We start from the raw sequence: 23,410 nt of genomic DNA, 5'->3' as shown, positions 1-23,410 counted from the left end.
AGCCTTGCCCATCTTTGGTGTGCTCTCATCCTGCTTGCAAGTCCCTGGTGGCTGTTTTTCAGCCGGCCTCTCCACTAGAAATGAAACACCTTGACACATATGATGGGGTCCTGTGAGAAATACCTTGGCTAAGCATCCCTCTCCCCACCGATGGATGATGGCACTGGGGACAAGTCCTGAGTGGCCGCGGTGCGGAGCAACGAGCCTGGTCGTCCCTGCAGGGTAGCAGCACTCAGCCCTGCTTGGAGCTGGGCAGATGCAGAATGGGTTTATTCTTGGGTCTTCTTGGGAAGACGTGAGATACTTGATTCTTCAGTGTCCTTGTGTGGCTTCGTGTCCCCTTGAGCCTTTAGTGGGGACCCTCACAGCCGAGAGGCCCCAAAGGTACAGAGGAGGCAGGGTGCCAGCATCCTTACAGGCACCGCCAAGGCTGAGATCCCGGCCAAGGGGCTGGGTGCCCACGGTGAGCCTGGGCTTGCAGAAAGCACATCTTGAAAAACAGCCGGATCCTGATACACTACCTCCCTAGCGCGAACCCTGGAGATTTTGCTCACCATGTGCATCCACTCCATTCCCTCCCCACAACTGCAGCTACGTAGCTCTCCTGGGGCCACGTGTTTCTAGATCAGTTACCAGCACCGAGTCTGAGCATCTGTGCCCAAAATACAATGAGAGTTGCCAGGGAGAAAAGAGGTGATGGGTGAATCTCTCTTCTGCACTGCAAATGACCAGGTCCCAAGCTTTGAGCTCTGCTATGCTGCCCCGACTCCTTGACTCTTTGGTAGGTGGCTGCTTGGGGAGTGCTGCAGAGCGGGAGTTACCCTTTCCAAACCCTTCACTTCTGGCCTCCGGCAGCCAAGCAATCCCCACAGGACAAAGTCCTAACATGCCCAGAGCCAAGCTGCATGCCCAGCAACATTTCTAGCCCCGATTTCACCCCAGGCTTTGGGGAAAACAGGAATGCTTTTAGAGTGCTCTTTCATAGTCTAAGTCAGAGAAACTGTGTGCCATGAACGTGCCCAAAGGAATGACCCACGGGAACGACGGAGCTTAGTCAGACAGGATGATCCAAGGCAGCAAAAGCAGAAAGGCAGATTTTGAGTGGTGTTTTAATAGTCTGTTCATGTGGATAAAATTAAAAGGAGAATCCAGGACGAGTAAAACCAGGTCTAGCCTGCCTCCCAGGACACAGACCACCCCTTCTAAACTGGCTCTGCGTGCAGGTTGCCTGGCGGTGGCTGCAGGACTCAGCAGCACCCTGAGCACTCAGAGCTGTGTCTTACCCACCAGGACAGTCATTACCTTAACATTTCTGGGATTCCCATAGCCAGAACAGTTATTATTCCCCTTCATTTTACTTTTTTTGGTTTTTTTTTAACACCTCTTTTCTTTCACTAGTGTTTCTGCAAACAGTTTGGCTAGGCCCCAGAGCCTGGAGTTATCAGCCTTTATCTCCAAAAACCATGGTAAGACACCCGGGCCTGTGATATCCCAGGGATCTCCTGGCTCTCTGTGTGCAGGAAGGCCATTTGCAGAGCCAGAGCTGCGCTGCATCACTGAGGATCTGTGGTCACACCGGGACCAGGACTGGCTTCTCCTCCTCTCTGGCCTTGCAAGAGTCACTGACCAGTGAAGAGCAGCACACCCAGGACCCAGTCTCAGACCTGGCCTCCTGGTGGTCTGATTACAGCTGCTTCATGCAAACAGAACAAGCCCCTGGGTGGGAAATCTGAAGGACCAAAGGGCTGCCAGCATGGTCCTAATGCTAAAAATTAGGTCAAAGGGGTGACCAAAGGATCCAAGGACCATGTAGCCTGGAGAGAGTGGTGGGATAGCCTTGGGGAGGCATCCTGGCACTGGGGCCTCCCGGAGGGATAAGGGGGAAGGGGCTCTGTGAATTTTCATCCTAAACCTGAGGCACAGGAGAACAGGGACGGCCCCGTTTGCCTCGGTGACAGCTGGCAGGAGGAGGACTGATGGTGTGCAGGCTGTGTCCTCTGGGTGGGGGCACCGCTTCCTCCTGCCCCCATGCTTGCCTGGTGCCTCCTGCTCATCACTTCCATCTGAAAAACAGGGCTAGTACCTCACGCTTGAAGTTGGCTTCATTAATATTTGTGCTGTAGCGAACATTTCTGCAAGGAGCCATTGATGTTCATGTTTTCATTGCCATCGCTGCGATTTTACATATTTCTGATATCAAAATGTGTGGGTCGTTAGACGTCAGGATGACCTCAGGGAGACGCTGTGATGCTCAGTTAATGTATTTCCTGGGATGTGGGCACAGCAACTCACAGGTGCTGTGTGATTTGCTATGCATGTGTTCCCGCGCCAGAACCACTGCTTTTAGGGTTTCACTTCTGTATCGAACCCCATAAATGCCCCGCTGGTCTGCCACGTGTGGAGCATGAGTAGTGAGGTGGGTCTGCAGAGGTCTCTCATACCTCTCATCTGTAGACTGCACCAGGTCATGCCTATAACTGCGTTGCCCATGTGGAGCCATACACAGGTCTGGTCATACCCCTTCGCTCCCGTAGGGACTTAGCGCAGGCTCTGGCCGCTCAGAGGTGGTTTTCCCCTGTGTGGGTGGTGTGTGGCCCTTGAGCTCCTGTTTCTCAACCCCTTTTACCAACGTTGGGGTTGTGCCTCCATCCCCTTCTGCTGCAAGCTCAGGGCTGCTTCAGGAGCACCAGGGTTTGAGCCAAAGCTTTTGGAGTGGGTCGATCTCCATGCATGCTGTGTGGGCTTGGAGCTGGAGCTGCTCCTCCGCATCTCTGGGGTGTGAATGCTTGGACATGAACTCCTCAGTGTTTAAGGGTGACAAGGTTCTTCTTCCCACACTACCTGGCTCTCACCTGTCATTTGGATGTCACAATAACTTAGATGTGGCAAAGGCAGCAAGAGTCATTTTGGGTGTCTCCCAGCGTGCCAAGATTTGGAGGTCAGCTCACATGCATAAGGGGACAGGGGGATGTGCATAAACCCTTAGGTTTTCAGGAAAGGCTGGGACCCAGTTTGGGGTCCCAAAACTGGAGCAACTGGGCAAGCCCTGCCAGGGGAACACGTGTGTGTGTGTGTTGCTGCAATGGTGTTTGCATGGGTTTATCATGGCAGCCCTCCGCAGAGGTGGGCGATGCTATTCCACTGCCGCCGGGTTCGGCTGCCATGCAAATCACCGATGGCATTTTACAGGAGACATTTGTCTGAGTGGCGATGTTTGCGCTTAGGGTCATGTCTATTTTTGCTACTACGCCATGTATTTTTAAATCGGGTTTGAACGGCATACAATGCCTGCAGCGCAGCTCCTTTCAGATCATTTGTCATGTCAGAAAATGGTTTTGAATGTCTGTCTGCTCATTTCAAGCTAAATATTTATTCTGTAATTAGATTGTTTTGTTTCAAATGCTTTTTTTTAAAAAAAAAAAAAATGAATGAGAAGTCAGTATTAGGCTGCCTAAGTGTGATGGGAATATGCGGCTAGAGAGCAAAACGCTTCTGCAAAGCTGGTGTGGGTGTTTAGCCTTCACAAAATATCCCTCTGTGTCATTTTTCCCCTGGGTTCATTGCTGTGAAAATCTGCTCTATTGGTTTCTAAGGCAGGACGTGGTGGGGATATTGCAGCTGTTTGTGTGGAGGTGAGGGAAAGGTCTTCAGCCCAACCTCTCCCCACCCGGCTGGGCTCTTCAGTGCTGGCTCCCCAGCTGGGCTCTCGTCCCTGCGAAGCCATTGATGCCCCAGCCCAAAGATGCCGTCTGGGTCCCCCCTGATGTGGGTGTGATGCAGCCCTGTGTGCTGTGGCAGTGCTGGAGGCATCTCTGCAGCACAGGTATGAAAAATGATGGAGGTCTGGGGCAAATATGGTTTAATGTTTTCCTGCTGCAAGAGTACTTTAAGTCAGGCTCTTGCAGAGATGAAGGGAGGCTGATCATGCATGCACATGTGGGCAAAGACAGAAAGGAAGGAGCAAGTTTCGTACTTCACTGAGGCACTTGAAAAGCATTTGCTGCTGTTGTAATTTCACTCCTGAGATGGCCAAAACCCCGGCTTCTGGTTCACCTGTGAGTTCATAGAGGGGAAAAAAGAAAGAAAATGTTGATGTCAACTTCACTTAGGCTGAATATATTTCTTTTAGGTTCCTGGCAAGCCAAAAGCCTCTTGAGATCCTGGCAGTGTGTTGCGTCAGGGGGTACAGGCAGTTTCATTTTGCTTTCAGATGAAACTGTTTCATAAGAAATCTTGTTCTCAGCTCCAGTCCCAAGGCAGGTCTTCTTCTAACCCTTAATATACTCCTGAATGGAAACGTTCAGGTCCTGCATCAAGGCAGGGAGGGAGCCACCAGGCAGCATCGGGGCTGCCTCCCCGCTGCCAGGCGCTGCACAACCCGGGGCTCCGTCGCCCTGCCCGGGCGGGGGCGTGGGAACCTGCCCCGGTGAACCAGGGCTCTCGGCAATGCACCCGGGGAGTTGCCGCTGGATTTCAAATGCTGCCCAGTGAAGAACAGTATAACGCAGGCCGGGGGATGTTTGCATGTTAACAAGGGCAGGGAATTATGAAATTCATGGCTGTGTGGATAACAAACTAGAGAGAAATTAAAGGTAAGAAAGGAGGATAAAGATTTAAATTTAAACCTAAAATATTACTTCAAAGGACACAACAGGTAGCTAAGCTTCTAGGGAAAATGGTCTGAAGTTTGGGGATTTGATTTTGGGAGCATCTACAGGTGTGAGCTTCCCCATGGACCTGGAATTAGTGCCAGGGGAACTCTGCCTCAGAGCACAACCTTTCTTTTAATTACTTCTATCTTAATCTGTATGAATTGTATATTATTAAATGATCCCACTCAACATGCAATAACATTGTATTAGCAGCAGAGGCTTTTATTTTTCTTATCCTGTATAAATAAGACATATATCCACTGGCTGTTTTGTAAATAACCTTGCTGTCTCACCCCTGCCAAGGGGTGGCCCTTCTCTTTCTCTTCACCTTCTCACCTCTGATGGCTTTTGGTTATGTTATTTCCTGTCAGCACGCCTAAAGCCGAGTTAAAATATGCTGCCTAGAGTAGTTAGTAGTAGCAGCTAAGCTGCTGCTTACACTGTTGTCTTATTGTATCTGCTCAGGTTACCCTATACAAGCAGGTAATGCTGAACGAGACGCTTCGACTGACTGCAGGAGCTGGGATTAGGTGCTGGTTCTTCACACTCTGCACTTCTGCACCCGCCGGATGGTGATAAGCTGCTCTAAAAGGCTAGCTGGGTGCATGAGCTCTCCCAGTCCTAGAGTTATAATTTGGAGCAGAGCGATTAAGGCTTTGGCTTACAATAAAGCTGGCATCTCTCTCTCCTCCCTCAGTGTTTTCTATAGATTCGCATTTCCCCACCTCCCTCTCAATGTGCAGCATCTTTCACAATGGTGTGGATGTCCTGCAAGGCAGGTCCTGTGGGCTTGCTGATAAATCATCTTGCTTTGGACACAGTAGAGCTCTCCTTGCCCTGCTTGCCCAATGCCCCTGGCTGGGCTATGGACCATGCTCACTGCTGTGGTGAGCTGTTTGGCCAGCGGTCATACTTAGGAGTTCATATGCTTGTGTGTCAATGCTTCTTTCCAGGGTAGTTTTGCATGCTATGACTGAAATGTTAATACCAGCAGGCACGAAGTGCTTCAGAGGAAGCATCCATGGCTTTGTTTCTCAGGCTGGAAATCCCTCTCCCCAGAGGGAGGCAGCAGCCCCGTTTGGCATCGCTCTCTGCCAGCAGCTCCCCTGCTCTCCTCCTTTCCGCTGGAGAGCTGATTTTCTCCTATGCGCTTGCAGAAACACCACTGGCTGCTGCCACCACCATGCCCCAGCCAGCTGGGCACAAGCAAGGCTTCCTCTGGCAGTTGGAGGCTAATGGTGGCCGGAAGGTGGCCAAGGTGCTAGGAGGCATGCTTGGGGTTTTTGTGATGACCCTGGTGATGCGGTTTGTATGGATCTCCTCTGGATACATTTCTCTAAGTTTTCAGGTTAGGAAACTGCCCTGGGAATGCTATGAGCTTCATTCCAGTTTCTGCTAAATCACTAGCCAAACTCATCAAAATGTATCTTGAAAGCTTTTGGACCTGGTGGCTTAGGGATGCTGTTTGTGGAGCTCCTGGGATGATCCCGCAGGGAAAATCCCACTGGTATTCATGCTGTGCCAGCACCAAGGAGCACCTCCAACCACAGAAGCTGCAGAGTGGAGAAGATCTCACCAAAACTCCGATGGGGATGAGCAGGGAAGAAAAGGCATGAGCGAGATCAGCTGAGGCTGGCGTGGGGCCCTGATGGTTCGAGGTAGAGGATTCACCCTGGGAAAGGCTGCATAGTGCAGGGTGTATGGACAGCAGCAAGGCAGAGGCAAGTGGACCTGCAGCTGGCAGGTGCTCACCCCTATCACACATGGTTGACCACCGGTCCATGCCTCCTCCTTGTGTGGATGTGAGGACAGCTGGAAGGAGGTAGGGAAGAGATCAGCTGCTGCCAGAGCAGCTTATGGTGCCCCCAACCCACACTGACTTGCAGAAACTAAGCTGAGGCTGGACATCTCTCTGGGATGGGATGGGCTGGAGGAAGGTCATTGGTTTGAGGGGCTGGTGCTTCACCTTGTTCTCTGACTCTAATTTACTGAGAGCTCCAGACATTACCAGAGAGATCAAGAGAAAAGGTCAAAAGGGCAAGGCAAGGAAAATAGGAGAAAAACAAATGTAGAGGAACTATGAGGGGAAATAGAAAATTACCTGTCCTACTAATTCTACAAGAACTGAGACCCCAAAATGTTCCTAAATGTGGATATTTGACCAGGATAGCATTTGGAAAAAAATCTGAGGGAGAGAAGGTTGCAGGAAATACGGCTCCAGCTGGGGAGGGACAGCTCTGGAAGGGGATCACTTGCTGCTCTGCTTTCCTTTGGGTACAGCTGATGCGCTCTCAATTGTTTATGGACCATATATGAACCTGATAAAAATTCCAACCATACAGGTAGCTTCCAGGACACCTGATTTCCCACATCAGCTTACTGCTGGTTTTCCTTTTTTTTTTTCTGGAAAACTATCTGTGGTGCAAGAAACTTTACATTAGTCACCTCATGATGTGGAGGCTTGCTCCCACCCTCTTCAGATGTGGCTGCATACACAGGCCTTGACTCATGAAGAAAAATCTGTCCGTATGCAGGAATTTCTTTTGGCCATTGGGTCTCTTGGTTTCATCTCTCCAGGTCCATCCCATCCTGTGTCATTTCCACATCACCAGTGTCTTCTGGTGCTTCCTCACAGTAAGCTTTGTCCTGCAGAAGCTCAGAGGCCTCCAGGCTCTCTGCGCTGGTAGCCATCAACTGTTTTTGGAAAACGGATTGAAATTCCCGTGTCCCAGTGGAGTCTGTTTTAGGCCTGGGGTGTCGAGGCTGAGCACAGAGCCCAGCAGGAACAACCGGTATTTTGTCTTGTGTGCCCATGGAGGCTAACGGAGCTTCCCAGAGGAGCCGATGTGGGGTGCCGTCTCCGAGTGATGGGTTGGGCGAGAAGAGGGGATGCCTGTGCTGGGGCTGGTTGGGGGGTGCCCTTCCAGCACGGCACAACGAAAGTGGGAGGAAAGGGGAGCAGAGCAGCAGCGAGAGCAGAGAAACTGTCTTAATCACAGTGCCTTTCTGATGGCACCATGTCTAGTGCCTGTACAGTGTGGCCTTTTGGCATAGCCCACACAAATAAGATGAAATACCATTTAGCTGGAGAAGGAGGAGGCAGGAAAATAACACGGAAAGGGGAATCGCCAGGAGAAGGAAACGTTTCTGCTGGGGGAAGTGAAGCAAGGGGAACGGCTCTCTTACAATTGCCAGACAGCAAAGTGCTGCTGTTTGCACAAAATCACCGTCGAGACTGGCACCAACTCTCCCTCTTGTGGACGTTCCCCTATATTTTGTGCAGTGTCTGGTAGCTGCCGGTGCTGCTAGCGGCCTTGAACCTCTGATGGTTTTATTGTAAGCTGTAACAAGACGGTTGGATGTGATGGTTCATAATAATTCCTGTATTAAATATCGCTGTGAATTAGGCCAAGAGAGCGGGCTGATCTGCAGAGTCAGCATCTGGAGTGCCCCGGCATCGGGCTCACCGCTCAGCAGACGAGGGGCACGTCTCTGTCCGTAAAGTGAAACACCCGAAAGCAGGACCCGTAGTCCTGAAAAGGGAGCAGATATTGAATCAATGACTTCCCATGCTCAGCCCTCGCAGGTCAGACTGGCCAGGACTTCACTTCCCTGCTCTCCTCTCACGTTGCTCAGGTCAGTCTTTTTTTTTTTTTTTTAAAGACTTTTTTTAAAAAAAAAGACTTGCCTATGCTTCCACCTAAATTTCCATATGAACTCTCCCCCTGACCCTAAAGACTCCCTTTTAGCCCAAGGTTATGCTCAGTTGGTGAGACTTTTGAAATACTCATTTTTTTCCCGCAAAAGGTCTACCTGCTTTCTCTGGTCTACCTGCAGTCCCATTTCTTCTCCTGACTGTTTGATCTGTGGTCCCAGCATTGTCCCTTGCCTGATTTTTTATGATTTGGACTCTCTCTGCCCCAATAAACAGATTGGGGGAGATATAATAAATAAACAGACCTGAGGCCAGGTCTGTCTTGCTGTGGGGGCCAACATACCTCACTCAGCTCTGTGAGCTGTAGGTCTGCAAAAGCAGCAGATAACCACCAGCCTTTGGCGCAGGAGGATTATAAATCCAGTGTAATTTGGCTCTTGCTGTAAACTCATAGATAGACAGAAAATGAATGCTGAAACCCGGAGAAGGAGCACAGAAGGAAATAAAAGGACCGCAGGGTAAGATATGCAATGTCCAGGCAGATGCTGCCACAGACCAGCTGGATCCGACCAGCTGAGCCACCAGCACGGGAGTGTTTAGTGGAAGGAGGAAAATCAAAAAATAAAAACATGGTGTCTGGGGAACTTGCAATTAAAAAGGCGCCAGAGGTGGGAGCCCTGTGCAGTACAGAGAACTTCGAGGGTAATGGAACTTAATTTTTATTGTTTTTGGTTTTGTGTTTTTTTTTTTGAATGGGCATGCCTTGAAGCCATTTGTGAATGGTTAGAAAGCGATTAGCAGATTTTTGTCTCTGCGCAATGGTTAATCTGTTGCAGAGTCACCAAGTCAGCAGGTTGTTTTTAACAGTTTGACCTAGTAAGGCTGCAGCCATGTCTGAAATATGTTTTGGGGAGCATGTATAAGAGGATTAAAAGATTATAAACTCATGCAGAATTCTGCCTAAGGCTGTTAAACACAAGCATGCAAATATAACCTTGGGAAGTCCTTTAGCCTCAAGTTACTGTGATGGAGTAGGACTGTTCCTGCTTCTTATACTTTTCCTGGGCATCTGCCTCTGGATGATGTTGGGGGAAGAGGCTAGATGAACTTCTAGCTGTCCATGGATCTTGTGTATGTAAGATGCTTACAGGTGAGCTTTCCAAACGTGCCCAGCCTGGGACATCTGTATATGCAACCCTAGACCCCAAACAGCCGAGAGGGCTAGCCAGGCTGAGCATTTGGCAGGGATGCTGTGTTACACTTGTACCACTGCTGAAGCAATTGCAGAACCAGGATTCTCAGTGTAGGTGAGATCTTCCAGTATTTGGTTTTTTTGGGCCAGTATCTTGCAGCCAGTATCAAGCCCCACCACTGTGGCTGTCTTGCCAGCAGGACCCTGAGGTGGACAAGTCAAAAGATCTGATTGCAAGCACAGCAATGAAAATGAGATGAAATTGCAAGAATGACAATAACAGGGAAGCGATGCAGAAGAGAGACCCCATCTCAAATTCAGTGGTAAATGCTCTGCTCCAGCAGCCAGGCCACCAGCGCTGTGTTCAGGGTGCTCACTGCCACCCGGTGTTGATCTGCTTGAAGGAAACACTTATTTTTTGCCAAGTATTTTTTGCAGAGGGATCGTTTTCCCATAAGACTGGTGGAGCACAGAAAGCACCACGGGATTAAGGACTGCTTAAATTGGTGCTGCTTCTGAGAAGAGAAAAAGACCTGGTCGTCCCTCTCCTCCCTAAGGGAGCGCTTGGCTTTGGAACGATAATGCAAACTGAGACTGTGAACTTTGAAAAGGGCCAACTGCAGCTGGAAGCAAGAACCTGTTGGAGCTCATTAAAAGGCAAGTGTAAACATCAATACAAATGAGGGGTAGATCTTGGCTTCCCCATGGGCTCTTATCTTGCAGAAGCTCTGTGCTTTGTGGATGAGAGGCCATTTTGCAGGCAAAGGGAATAAAAAAGTGTGTCTGTTTCCTTGCCTTTCACCCCACGAAACTCAGGCAAAGGGAAACCCTAATTTGCGTGTGCTGTGCCACTGGCTAGACAGTGCTGCCTGAGGTTTTGGAGGATGGCTTGATGGGTGTTTCTTTTACAAGCAGTGCCTACATAAGTAGCTCTGCCTCCCCCTTCCCCCCTGCCAGCATGTGCCAGTCCGGCTATGTGACAAACCAGACCATGGAACTGATCTGGCTTTGAAATAAACTCACCAAAAAAGATAAATGGGGTTGCTTTAAACCCAGGCTAGTTCCTTGATCCAGTTCATTTCAAGGCCTCATAAAGAGCTGCACAAGCATCATGGGGTGGGGGAAGCTCTTCTGGCATTGCCTCCAAATCCAACTTAAAAACATGTACAGCCTCATATTATAGTGCTGGCACCTTGAGGGCTACTTGCCTGCCCTCTGGGGCCGGGCAAAGCAATTTGCAGCTGTATCACCTTATTCTACCATGCAGTGACGGGCTCTCCCACCCCTTTTGGGGACCCTGAGAGCCCACAGCTGAGCTGTGCACTGTGCGTTGTGGCCTGGTTAATTCCTCTTCCTTGAGGAGCAGCTCAGATGTGAAGAAGTTTTCATTGGTGAGAGACTTTAACCAGCAGCCAGGCACTGCCAGCTCCCTGCAGACTCTGGGCGCGTGTGTATGTGTGTCCCAAGGAAGGGTGGGCTGCAGAAAGGGTGCTTGTTTGCACAGTGGCTCAGCTTTATCACCTCTGATGCTGCTCTTAGCCATGCTGCCATTGCTGCTGCCTTTGCAGGTGCGTGAACCTCTGGCAGCGTTCAGCCATGCCCCAAGCGCACCCTGCACTCTTGCAGGGCAAGGCACCTTGCAAGATGCTCCTGGCATCCATATTCCCAAGGCTCCATGCGGAAGGGGATGAGGACCCTGTCTGGCATAAGGCATGGCGTGGGAACAGCCACCTCCTCCAGCTGCCTGGATTTCAGCCTAACCTGATCATGAAAGCCCAGCCTTGGCCACGCTGCAAGCACCTCAGTTACAGCTTCCTTTGCGTAGCTCTGAGCTACAGAGTCCAGGGTGTCAGGCAGACACACAATACTGCATGCATGCTGACTGCTTGCCCATGTGTGTTTTTGTGGCCCTTGCCTTTTCCAGTTGTCGCTTGGCAGGCTCTAGCTATAGTATTTTGTTGGTGGTGAGGGATGAGGGAGGAATTCCCCTCTTGCTTTATTATTTCAGTAAGCAGTACACAAATCCCTGTGTGCCACTATGGTGTTATGATGTTTAATCCACCTGAAGGGGCTGCTGTATGCCACAGTTCCTTCATGTCTTCCCACTGACCCCTAGAGATTTCCAGGGTCTCGCTGGTATAATCCGTGCTCTTACCTCCAAAAAATAATTTCCTCCCTTTGCTCCTGGGATGAGCAAGGCTTTAAAATCTGCCTGTTGTTTTGTAATCATACTCCTGCTTCCTTTAACTGCACTCACAGTTTCCCACAGAAATCCTCAGTTGTTTTGTGCTCTCGTTTCCCAGCCCTTCAGAGGAAGTTTGCATCTCCAGAGAGAGCTCATGCAGCCTTGGAGACAACCTCAGCTTCTACAGTGGAGCCTAAATATTCTGGTCCTGGACTGCCCTGCTGCTTTCCTGCTTGCTCTCCCACTGAATCCAAGTACTGGCCTGCAATAAGTGTCCTGCTTAGCCCAGATAAAAGTTTTGTCCAGGTGCTGTGCAGTGTCACATACGCCATGCAATGCCTAGATGATTGCAAGGGAGCTGTGGGTCATGCCTGCGTTATCCTGTGCACCTTCTAGAGAAAGAAAATGACTGCGAGTCATACAGTTGCCTGTCTGATAGTCACCAAAGGCTGGATCCTGTGAGCACTGAAGCACAGGTAAAGCTACCTCTGACTTTATGGTGCAGGGCCCGACCACTGAAAGACCCACCATGCCGAGATACTGATAAGTACATAGCACAGCTCTGCAAACCCACAGCCCAAATCTTGTCCTGACGCTGAAATCTCCTCCTCCTAATCCTTCTCTTCCTTTTAAGCAAGCGGCTCGGGTCACCTCTCAGCTGCTGAAATCCGTCAGTGTGTGGGAGCCCTGCCTGGAGGCACGGCTAAGAACAGTGTTTAAGAGCGAGGGGAAGAGAGAAGTGAGCCTGGAAGGGATTTGGCTGCTGGCACCACCAGCTAGACTCTGCTTGTCTCCTACAAGCGGCAGAGGCTATGCAATGCGTGCGGCTTCATATGGTGCTCTTATCTGACGGTCTTCTGATCCTCTGAATACTGAAGTCAACGGCACAGCTGCAGAAAACCCAATGGTCTTGCCTTGCTATGGCTATAAGATCCCGTTACTATTGCCCTTACCTCTCTGGCTAATGCTGCTGGGAGCGCGGGGTCTCACCTGTCTGTCTGCACAGACTGAGCTGCAGGCTCCTAAAACAGAGTGCAAACGAATCTCTTTTAGAAGCAGCCGTGTATCAGCAAAATGCCATAGAAACGGCGGCTGCATTACGGAGGGCCTCTTCCCTGGCATTACGCAATCGGCAATTATGTAAGTCGGAGTTACATAATATTCCTGGCTTTTTCGGAGCGCCAGCCTCCCCCCGCCGCTCCCCTGGCAGAGCAGCGTGTACCACGCTGATGCCACGCCACGCTTTATACAACCCAGGGTCACGGCAGAGCTGGGGCCGCTGCCACTCCCTGCCGCAGGACCCTCAGCTGCTCTCAGGGCTTCTTTTTTTTCTTTTTTTAAATTGTATTCTGGCGGAAAAGGCTCATTGAAGAGAGAAAATTATTCAGCCAAAAAAAAAATCTGTTTGCTGTGTAAGCACACGAGATGGTTTGGGTTGTTTTTTGATGAATATGGACTGGTTTTGGGAGCATCCCTCTCTCCTCCTTGCTGCAAAGTTTATTTCACAAACTTACTTCAAATGAAAATAATGTCTATGATTTCTGCTAGCGCCTCTCTCTTGGATACACATTTCCTTACTTGCAGCGGGTCTGGCTGCAGAGAAGATGGGGCTAGAAATCATTGGCAATTTGTTACATTGACTGCCAAGGCAATGTGCGGGACTGCTGGGCTCTCTGATGTTCATTTTACAGGCCAGGGCTGAATTTCTCTCTTCACAACAGTGATACTCTAAGAAAAAAAATTGAATGTGGCCAAACAGACTTGGAGCTGGTCCCTCTCTGTGGCTGGTGTGTGATTCCTACCGTGCCTCCCAGCTCTGCCCCGGCAGCTGTGCCCCGTATTAATAACCACAAAACAGCTGGTGTTTCTAAAACCATACCCAAGAGCCAGTCCTTGCTCTTTCACTGGTGCTGTCTGTGGGCTCCAGCAAGTCTTAGAACTTCTTTGTTCCCTCATAAATGGGGAAAACAAGTGGCTTTTCCATTCACGGGATTGCGGCGTGGTCTAAATTCATTAATGCTTGTAGAAAGGTTTGTCATGTGTTGAGGGAGGAGCCATGCAGAGGTGAGATTGCATCCACTGTTTTGGCAGAAGCAGCTCTTCCCCTGCCTGCTGTGCCTGTTAGATGGAGGAAGACCTTTCCTACCTACTTTTTGGTGACATTTTTGGGTAGAAGCCAGCCCCACGCAGCCCCTAGGACAGCCTTCCTCCTCAGCAGTACCCTGAGGCTTGGCTGTGGCTCTGCTGCTGTCCCATGGGACCCTCCTCTGCCCCAATCCCACCACCCTGTCCCTCCCCAGTGGTTAAGGCTGGGGGGAAGGAGAAACATGGTTCCTGTGCCAGCGACCCGCTGCAAGGCTGGGGGCAAAGCCACCTGGCCATGCCAGGGCCCTGCACTCCGGCATGGGCCCTTTCCGAAGAAAACAGACCGTGTCTATGTCCCGTGCTGAAAACGAGCCCCTTCTTACAAAAGTTCTGCCATCTTCCACCCAGCCGCAGCAAGAGCCCTGTGGTGCCGCCGGCACGGGGACGCCGCAGTCCTGCGTGTGCTGGGGTCACTCTCCTGCCTCCGAAATTTGAGGGCTACCTGTTGGCCACCTCCCCGAGCATGTAAATCCCGGGTGGGTGCTTGGACGTGGCCTCCAGTCCCCGTGGCTCTGTCGCCCGTGGCCACTAGATGGTAGCAAGCCCTGGCCGACGGAGCCGGGCTGCTGCGGCGCCTCCTGCCCGGGCCGGGAGAGCCCCCAGGCGGGTACCCGCGCCCGGCTGGTCGCCGTCCACCCGGGGGGCTGTGCAACAGCGATGCACCCCAAAATGCGGCCAAAAATATTAACGATACGTTGTATGCCCGTTTAGCGAGAGCAACTGATGTGTGGATGCAGGCGCACAGCCTTTTTAAGGGGGGTGGCCAATACGCCGACTCTCTGCAGTCCTCGTTTATCGAGTTGGTTATGCAAGTGATAGATTTTGTCCCAAGGGGGAGAGGAGAGGCCTGTAGATACTAAAATGTTATATCCTTTTCGCGGCTGCAGGGTTGAGGCAGGGTCTGGTGCGCTAGAAAGCTTTTAGTATTTCTGTAGACTATTTATTTAAGCTCTGAGGAGAAGAGCTTATGATTTCATTTCATTACTACTTCACTTGTATAAAAAAAGCAATATGGAACCCCATACTCTTTTTAAGCCTTCTGACCATTTAATATTAATGTCCATACCGAGACTGTTGGCTTCAGAGCCCTGGGGAAAGTTACAGAAAGCAGAGAGTCGACCAACTTCAAATGAAGTTATTATGGCAACTGAGTAGTTTCAGCTTGGGGAATATGACAGAGCTCGGTGCATAAACAGAAGCCTCTCGTGTACCGAGAGCACATTTCTGTCGTGTCTGAAATGCGTGTAAAAGAGTAAGGTCAGTATTCAGGATCCTACCCAAGGCCGAGCACAGGATGGTGCAAATGCTTGTTTACTGCTGTAAGTACTTGGGGAGTGAGGCTGCAGGTATGTGATCTCTCCTGTCTCAGCCCTGCACTGTGGAGAACAACACGAGGAATGAGCTGGAGGCATCCTAGGCTCTCTTCCATCAGTTTAGCTTAGTTTGGGTAATTGGTAGTGGCCTTGTGTTTGCACAGGTAAATCAGAATGAAATCTTGGCCTTGAAGTGTTTAGGACATGGATTTTTGGATGTGAACTGGTACATACAGGAGAGACAAGGGGAGGATTGCAGAGTCACAGGTTGACTTGGCTGACAGAGGCTTGCAACATGTAACGGCCAAAATTCCCTTACCTCTAGGCTTGGACACCAGCTGACACCTCTGTTTGGCTTTTGCCACCCTTCTTACCTAAACTATTTCCCTTAAACCTGTGTGTTTCTGAGGGGTGTGAGGTTCTGTGCCTCAGTCCTCCTCACTGCCTGACTACCCTTGTACGTGGGCACTTCTCTTCCTTTGCAAGGCTGGAGCAGGGTGACTGTTCCCGCGTTGCAGAGAGTGGATGGGTGCAGAGGCAGCGATGCACCTCAGCTCCTGCAGCACTGTGGCAGGGACCGTGGGGTTCTCCTGAGCCCCAAGGCAGGTGTCTTCAGCCCTTGGTTGACATTTCTCACCTGCCAAGGCCTGCAGTGTGTGCCCCTTTGGAAACATCCAGAGGTAGGTGCATGCTTCTGGAAAGCAGCGTCTAGCTGGGCTTTGTTATCAGGCTGTGCTCTGACTGCAGTCACCTCCTGGAAAGGATTAATCATCCCGTTGGCGTGCCAGGCCGTTATCAGTCCTGATGGGGCTGGAAGAGAAAGGCCGGGAGGTGTCTCAAAGCATACCCACGTTGTTTGTCAGCATGGTGGCTTTTCCTCCCAACATTGATATTTGGCTTGACAGAAATAGCCAGAGACCTTAACCCCTGTCTGGGTGCGTGCTGAGTGAAGCCCTGCTGTGTCCTGGGTTCTCTGGCCTGCTGCAAATTACCCTCCTGGCTCAGGTCTACATCTGTTGGCTCTGATATCCAGGCTCAGCCAGCGGCTAATCCTGAGCATTCCCTGGAGAGGCAGGCAGAAGGACCCTGGCGTGCAGGTGTGGGGTAACTGGCTCCTCTATAGCTTTTATCCCCTTTCTCCCTCCTGCAGAGGCTGGGGAGATGCCTGGGCCAATTTGGATATGGTTAGCTCTTGAGGACATGTCTCTTCTAACACTGTGATCTTCTCTATTAGTAAATGGGGGGCATTACCCCAGGGAAAAGGAGTGAGCTCAGCATGGGAAAGGAAAGGCCTTTGGAGCAATGGAGCTGATGCTGCCAGCCATCCTGGTCTCTTCTCCGGCCTGCCCTTAGCAGGCCAGGGGAGAGGGAGGCGGGGTGGCCTTGCAGATGACAGCGCTCTTCAAGAATCTCCTGCCATACAGCTTGACACTGTCTCTGGGTCCTTGAGAACCCGGGACAGGCTCCTGGCACTGAGTTTCAGCAGTGCCCTTTCTGTCTAGAGTGGGACATGTGCCATTCCAATACGAAAAGCAGAAATGATGCCATCAGTGGCACCCACAATAGCACCTGACCCAAAATAGCTTCCTAGAAAAAAATAGGGAGGCTGATTAGGTTAGACAAGCCTGAATGAGAGCAAGATGTCCAGCTGACGATTGACAGGTGTAGGTCTGTGAGCAGGGGCTATAAATCCTGCGGGTGAGCTCTCCAGCCACCCTTTGGGGAAAGGCAAACGGCTGCAGGGAGCGCTTGGGACCTGCCTTCAGTGAACCATGGGGCTCAGTGATCAGGAATGGCAGCAGGTCCTGACTATCTGGGGAAAGGTGGAGTCCGACCTCGCTGGCCATGGGCATGCAGTTTTAATGAGGTAGGCAAGAAGCTTCGGTCCTAAGAGTAAAGCTGAGAGCTTTTGATGAGACACCAAGGAAGGTGTATATTTAGTATGGGAGCTCGTGTTTGTCCGTGTTTATTCAACAGGCTGTTTTCTTTGTTGTAGGGTGGTGGTTTTTCCATTGCTATGGTTTCTGTGTTAAAAATTACTCACTCTGTAAAGTGGCTGTGCTTCTGTCTCTCCATCTGTCTATGGGTGCAGGAGTGGGCCACTGCTGCTTTCAAAAGATGGTGGGACTTCGTCACTCCCTCTGCCCGACCTGTTGGCAAAGCCCTGCTTTGGACCCTCATTGCCCAAGCACTGCGGCAAGAAATTCTGGTGTGAATTGTGTGTCCTGGGCCTTCAGATGCTCTGCAGCAAGGATGTGGGGAGGCAGAGAAAGAGAGGACAGGAAAATCACCTCTGTGACAATTTTCTCAGAATCTCTGATTTCAGTAAAACTAACTGTGAATTACCTGAGTGTTTCCCTCTCCTCACCTTAGTCTCACCTGGCAGAGCCCTGCCCATCTTGCTTTTTGGCCAGAAATCTGTGTGATAACACTTGTCCACTTCCTGATGACAAATTTGAGGTCTGGGTGTGAAACGAGGCACATCCTTCCCCCTGCTTCCCTCTTCCATGATTCTGGGATCAGAGTGGGAGCACTTGCGAGGTCTCCACCTGAGAGTACCCCCACCCCCATGCTGTCCTTGTGGTCCTGGCCCCCCAAGAGGGGAACAACCCAGGCACCAGCAGCAAGTCACAGAAAGGCAACCTGGAAGGCACCTCAGGGCTGCAGAGTGGGAAATGACACTGGGTGGGCATTGGATCCTAGGCTGTCCTTAAAGACCAGCAGGATGGAGTCTTTGAGGAGACTCTCCAGATCTCACCCTCAGCCTGTGGTCAGTATGATGTGCTGGAAGGGCACAGATGCTGCAGAGAGCAGTGGGAATGTGACACTTGCTTGGATTTCCTAGCTTAAGCACAGCTAAAGGAAGGAGGCCACACCATCGGGGAAATCCACTGTCCATTGAAAGCTTTTTCAAAGATGAGCCAAAGCAGGGGGCTGTTTTATTTACCTTCTTTATCATGGCCTAGTTCAGCTGCCATTTGAAGTGGAGGGAGGGATGGGGGCAGCCGGGTGGCAATATGTGATGTCTCTCCGCTGGTGCAGTCCAGAGCAGGCATGCTGGAGGGGTAGCAGGAACCTGAGCCCTCCCCACCAGTCCATCTCTGTGAGGTGGCTACTTTGGCTCTGGAACTGCCACAAGACAGTAAAAGCAGTTTCCAATGGAAAAAGTAATACCGTTTTTCCTACAGGTATCGTAGGGCATTAAATAAATAGATGACACCCCACTTCCCTGTGACTTTGTGCTCCCCAACCAACCCAGGTCGTTTCTTGTTCCTTCAAGGGGTTTCTGAGGGAGGAGAGAGGCAGGGGAAGCCCAGCAGATCTCTCTTAGTTTAGAAATGTGTCCAAGTGTGCATTGTTAAAGACTTCTTAGGTAGATGTCATATCCTGGGAATATGTTTAGAAAACACTGATTCAACTGGAAGTTATCCAAAGGAAACAAAAAAACACTCAGAAGAATTTTCAAGAGTCTTGGGAGTATATAATCTTTGGCAGACATGATTCAGCCATAGCCAGACACGACGGAGGGAGATTTTTAGAAATCTCCCTCTCATTTTAGGGTGCAAGGTTTTTTCATCTCTCTGGGTGACACAACCTGGGTCATGGAAAGATGCAGGAAAAAAGGAAAGGCTGATGGTGGTGTGCTCAGCAGCTGGTAGAGCACAGAAATCCTTTGGAGATCTTTGAAATGAAACGCCGGCAAAGACTGGTCATTCATTTACAGAACGTTTTGGCTGCAGAACAGCTTGTGTTTTCCATGTGCTTGAGGTATTTGTTAGTGTAGTTTAACCTATACTTATATCATATGGTGGAGAGCCTGGCCCTCGTGGCAACATACTTAGGAAGAATGTCCAGTTCTAGATGGGATGCAAGCCCTGGTAGTCCCAGCACCATCACCCTCCTGAGGGCAGGGCAAGCGTGCAACCACTGTACCATGAGAGGGAGGCTGGTTTCATGGCAGAGGTCCTGGGCTGGAGCGCCAGACACTGCTGCAGGTAACTCGGGTGAGCTATTTCACGGATGTGAGCTGTAGGGCCTTGGCTGTAAAGACAGACATTGCTTTTGCTGGTGCTTCAACTAGTTGGATTATGCCCATCAGAGGGTGTAATACCTGAAAATAAACTTGTGCAAGGGAGCTGATGTCTCTCAACACCTAATTATTAGACTGCTCCTAATAATCAGGAGAGGCAGTATCCCCTTTTCACTTCAACTTTAGGACTCTGTCAGGGAAAAGAGTGAAATCTCCTACCAGTTTGGTTGTCAGTGGTGTCTGCATCCTGTCTCCTAGGAAATGCAGCAGGGACAAAGCAGTGGGGACAACACTAGCCTGTCTTTTAGCCACCCTTCCACCTTCTTGTTTTCATTTCCATTTTGGGATCAGAGTGCCTATGTATAGCACTGCATGGCACGGCACCAGCATGCCTGAAGGCCCTGCACTCTTGTTACCTACTTGCTTCCAAGGACTCTCTGAGGTGCTGTGGTTCCTGATGGAGGAACCACACTGCTGGTAGCTGGGCTGAGCTGGGGGGTGGGAAAAAAATGGCAGGAACCAAATTCTTCCCTGTCTGCAGTCATAGGGTGGGGGCACAATAAGCTCTCCCATACAGCTAATGTTCAAGAACACCTGAGCCCCAGATGTGAGGGACCTGAGGCTGGCAGCTGCTCCCTGTTTTTTGTGTATGAGAAGCCTCTAGAATTCTCCTTTCCTGGTTAACCCAGAGATGGAAAGAGGCTGGAAAGAGGGTCCTGGTGAGAGCCAGGGGTCTACAGGTTGGCTCCTCAGCAATAGTAAGTCAATGAAGAAAGGTGGTCTTGTTTGGTTTTGTTTTTCCTTCAGATGAATGCAAGAACTCACCTCTCAGTACCACGACCAGCTTTGGCTCTCGTCTCTATCTTAATACAGTTGACAGAACCCAGGGGACTGGTGCCAAAGAGTTAGCAGAGCTATATAAAAAAATATGGACACTTGCTCTGTCGCTCTAGTTGGACATGTTTCGGGCAGTGCCTCTGTCACAGCCAGAGGGAATGGAAAAAGACAGCGGTGATCATGTTAGGACTTGTGTAAGAGGACGGGATTAAAGTAGATACAATACTCAAAGGGAGGTATGTCAGGAGCTTCTGCTCTCCAAAGACAAGAGGCTTTTTATCATTTGTTAATGATAAAGCAGCCTGTACAAAATAAATAGAACAGAAACTTCTACACACAGAGTGTCATCAGGTTGTGGAACAACCTACCAGAGGAAGGATGAAAAACACTTAAACCAGATTCAGAGTAGGATCAGATGCTTCTCTGGCTTATACACATGCTAAAAGGAGTGATTGTGAATGGTGGTAATTTGGAAAGGATCTAAAGTGTCACAGTTCCCAGGTTAAAGTAGCCTCTACTAGCAAGGACTAGCTAAGAGCTTTCTTTGGGAAGGGAAGCGGGTTATCACACCTTTGCCTGTCCATATATTCTGAAATACCTGGAGCAGCTGGACCTCAGCTCTGGTCTGGGTGACAGCTTTCTCAAAACTCACAAGTCCCTCTGCTATCTTCCACAGACTCTTCCAGGACCACCCTGAGACCTTGGATCGCTTTGAAAAGTTCAAAGGCCTGAAGACCCCTGATCAGATGAAGGGCTCTGAAGATCTGAAGAAACACGGAGTTACCGTCCTTACTCAACTGGGCAAAATCCTGAAGCAGAAGGGTAATCATGAGTCAGAGTTGAAGCCCCTGGCTCAAAGCCATGCGACCAAGCACAAAATCCCTGTCAAATATCTGGAGGTATGGAAAAGGGCAGGGAATCTTGGTGTCTGATGTGTAGTGAATGTGTGCAAGACAGCTATGTGAGAGTTGCGCTTTTATTTACTGATAGCTAGTTGGACTTTAGTGAGCTCTCCCTCAAGTCCAAGGTCTCTGTGTACAGGCAGGAGGAGGCACAGAAAGGGCTCATGGTATGCGAATATGCAAGTTTAGATTTCCCATTCCAAACACCACATGCAGTCTGAGCAGCCCTTGACAGTAATAAACCAGCCCATGCAGCCTCTGCGTGCCTGGGAGACTACATTACCTAAGAACTGTCAGTGGCTGGACACGAGGGACATACAATTTTAGAGTAAGCCCTGGAGGATCCATGGTAGATCAAGACCCACAAAACTAAGTGTTGTACAAACACAGGGCATGGATTTTCAGCCTTAATGGATGAGGCAGACAAAGAGTGGGAAGGGCTATGGTCTACTCAAGGTCATGAAGCAGATCAGCGTCAGAGCTAGGAATAGAGCCCAGTTCTTCTGCCCAGTCCAGACTCCTTGCAAGCTAGACCTCACTGTCTCTCCAGAGACTGCGGGAAGGGCTACTGAATTAGCTCAGAGATATTTCCAGGCTCTGCAACCTATTTCTTAGTCTGGCTTTTCTGAAAATAAACCTTGACTGCCCCTTCTGTTTTTCTCTCTCTCTTTCCTTCCTCACAGTTCATTTCTGAAGTCATTATCAAGGTCATTGCCGAAAAACACTCTGCAGACTTTGGGGCTGATTCCCAGGCTGCAATGAAGAAGGCCCTGGAGCTGTTCCGAAATGATATGGCCAGCAAGTACAAGGAGTTTGGTTTCCAGGGTTAGCAGATACGCACAGAGGGACACCACAATGGAGGCCTGGCCATGCACCTTAGAGTAGCTTCCCCAGCACTGTTTTGGACATCTCACAATTGGCCATCCAAGATGTGTGGGAAAGCTTTGATGAGAGGCCAAGAGTCACTCCAGGCAGTGTAGAGGCACTCAGAGTGATATCCGTGATAAACCGTTGTTTCCTGGCTTCATGTATACAAGAGAAATAATCTGCTTTCTTAGGAAAAATAATGTAAGCGGTTATCTGTCAGCTTCTGCCTATCCCTATCCTCTTTTTCTTTTCCCCTCCCCAAAACCCAGTCCCATCTGAGAGTGAAATGGCATGGTCAGAGATGAGGGGATGTGGAGGAACAAGGGGAGTGTTGAGGAGTGTGGTGAATGAGAGAGTGAAGGGATGACTCAAATGGTATGAAAGGGATGTCAGGATGGGAAGCAGAGGCAGTGTCCCATTCCTCCCAGAGGTGAGACTGTTAGCAGGTTACTGTGGACAGCTTCCAACACAGTATTACCTTGCTTTGTCAGGGTGAACGGAGCCAGTCAGTCTCCAGGATCTGCCAGCTTGGAAACTTGCATTAGTTGCTAAACTCATGTTAGCAAAGCTATAAAAAGCAGTACTCCCTGCGATCTGTAGGTTTCTGGCAGCCACCGCTACGCAACCAAAGTTCTATTGCACTGGGAAGTAAAGTCTGTGTTTCTCAGAAAATAAAAATTCCTGCACCAGTGTCATGTGTTTGCTCCTGGTTTTACAGGCACTCCAGTGAGAAGTGGGAGAGATGGAGAAAGTGGAAGGGTGTTTTGCATGCGTATCCAGCTGCACCGCAACCTGCGGTGCCAGTCCGTGACTTGAGCAGGACGTGGCATCTGTCTGAGCCGGGGGACTTGGGGCACTCATATGTCACCAAGGGGTCATGACCTGGTTACTGGACTTCACAACACAAAACGGCAGCCTAGACTCAGCTGGAGCTAAGAGAAATGCTCCCTGACTAAAGGCCACAGCCACTGCTGCACAGAGGGGGACACGGTGAGGGAAGGCTCTTTGCTTATTTATGGGGAGGTAGCACATGCAAGCGGCCTCGGGTCTGAGCAGCAGCACAGTGTGTTGCTCCCTCCAGGCAATGGAAAGCAGGGCTGCTTAGCCCAGGAGGAAGGTTGCAACGGCAGCATATGTTCTTAAGATCCAAGCTTTGGTCTCCATCATTTTTCAGTTTTGTTGGGTGTTTCTGGGGTGCATACTGCACTGTCTATACAAACATAAATGGGTGTCCCATGAGGGAACTTAAGAGACAGACACAGAGCAGCAAGGTGCCTACCTCTGCCCATTTCCCTCTCCCCATCCTGATACCACAGTGGGGTACAAGTGACCTGATTTTACTGAAGTGGGGGAGAGGCTGAGGGCCACACTGTGCCTAAGGCTGCCCAAGGGTTAGTCAGAAATTGTTGGAGCCTGAAAAGAGCTTTTGAGTGCAATGCTTTGACCTGACACCCAGGTTCACAGCAGACTAGCTGACTCTTTGGGAATTGTGCAGCTTCTCTGGCTGGACCTAGTCATAGGGGCAGTTATACCCCACAGTGAGCACTGGGGTTCTCATTCTCTCCTCTTTCTCCATCCCCATCATCCAGCTCAGGGTCTCAGCAGTAGGCTGCTGCAGTCTCTTCTGGCATA

At 50.3% G+C, this 23,410-nt stretch overlaps 1 protein-coding gene across 1 annotated transcript; it reads left to right on the top strand.

Moving 5' to 3' along the window:
* The first annotated feature begins 16,869 nt into the window (after nt 1–16,869).
* On the top strand, nt 16,870–22,469 carry MB (myoglobin). The gene is made up of 3 exons (XM_082309272.1): nt 16,870–17,009; nt 20,686–20,908; nt 21,595–22,469. Exons 1-3 carry the CDS (start codon nt 16,915–16,917, stop codon nt 21,739–21,741), a joined length of 465 nt encoding a protein of 154 aa, XP_082165398.1. The 5' UTR covers nt 16,870–16,914; the 3' UTR covers nt 21,742–22,469.
* The last annotated feature ends 941 nt before the right edge of the window (nt 22,470–23,410 follow it).

The sequence above is a fragment of the Platalea leucorodia genome, assembly GCF_965183815.1.
Source record: "Platalea leucorodia genome assembly, chromosome: 4".
Taxonomy (NCBI): domain Eukaryota; kingdom Metazoa; phylum Chordata; class Aves; order Pelecaniformes; family Threskiornithidae; genus Platalea; species Platalea leucorodia.
This window is presented reverse-complemented; position numbering and strand designations above follow the sequence as displayed.

What these genes read in the sequence shown, in the direction of transcription:
- MB (XM_082309272.1), top strand. Translation starts at nt 16,915, where the DNA reads ATGGGGCTCAGTGATCAGGAATGGCAGCAGGTCCTGACTATCTGGGGA. An exon ending in GGGCATGCAGTTTTAATGAG is followed by an intron (nt 17,010 to 20,685) that starts GTAGGCAAGAAG and finishes TATCTTCCACAG; the next exon opens with ACTCTTCCAGGACCACCCTG. An exon ending in TCCCTGTCAAATATCTGGAG is followed by an intron (nt 20,909 to 21,594) that starts GTATGGAAAAGG and finishes CCTTCCTCACAG; the next exon opens with TTCATTTCTGAAGTCATTAT.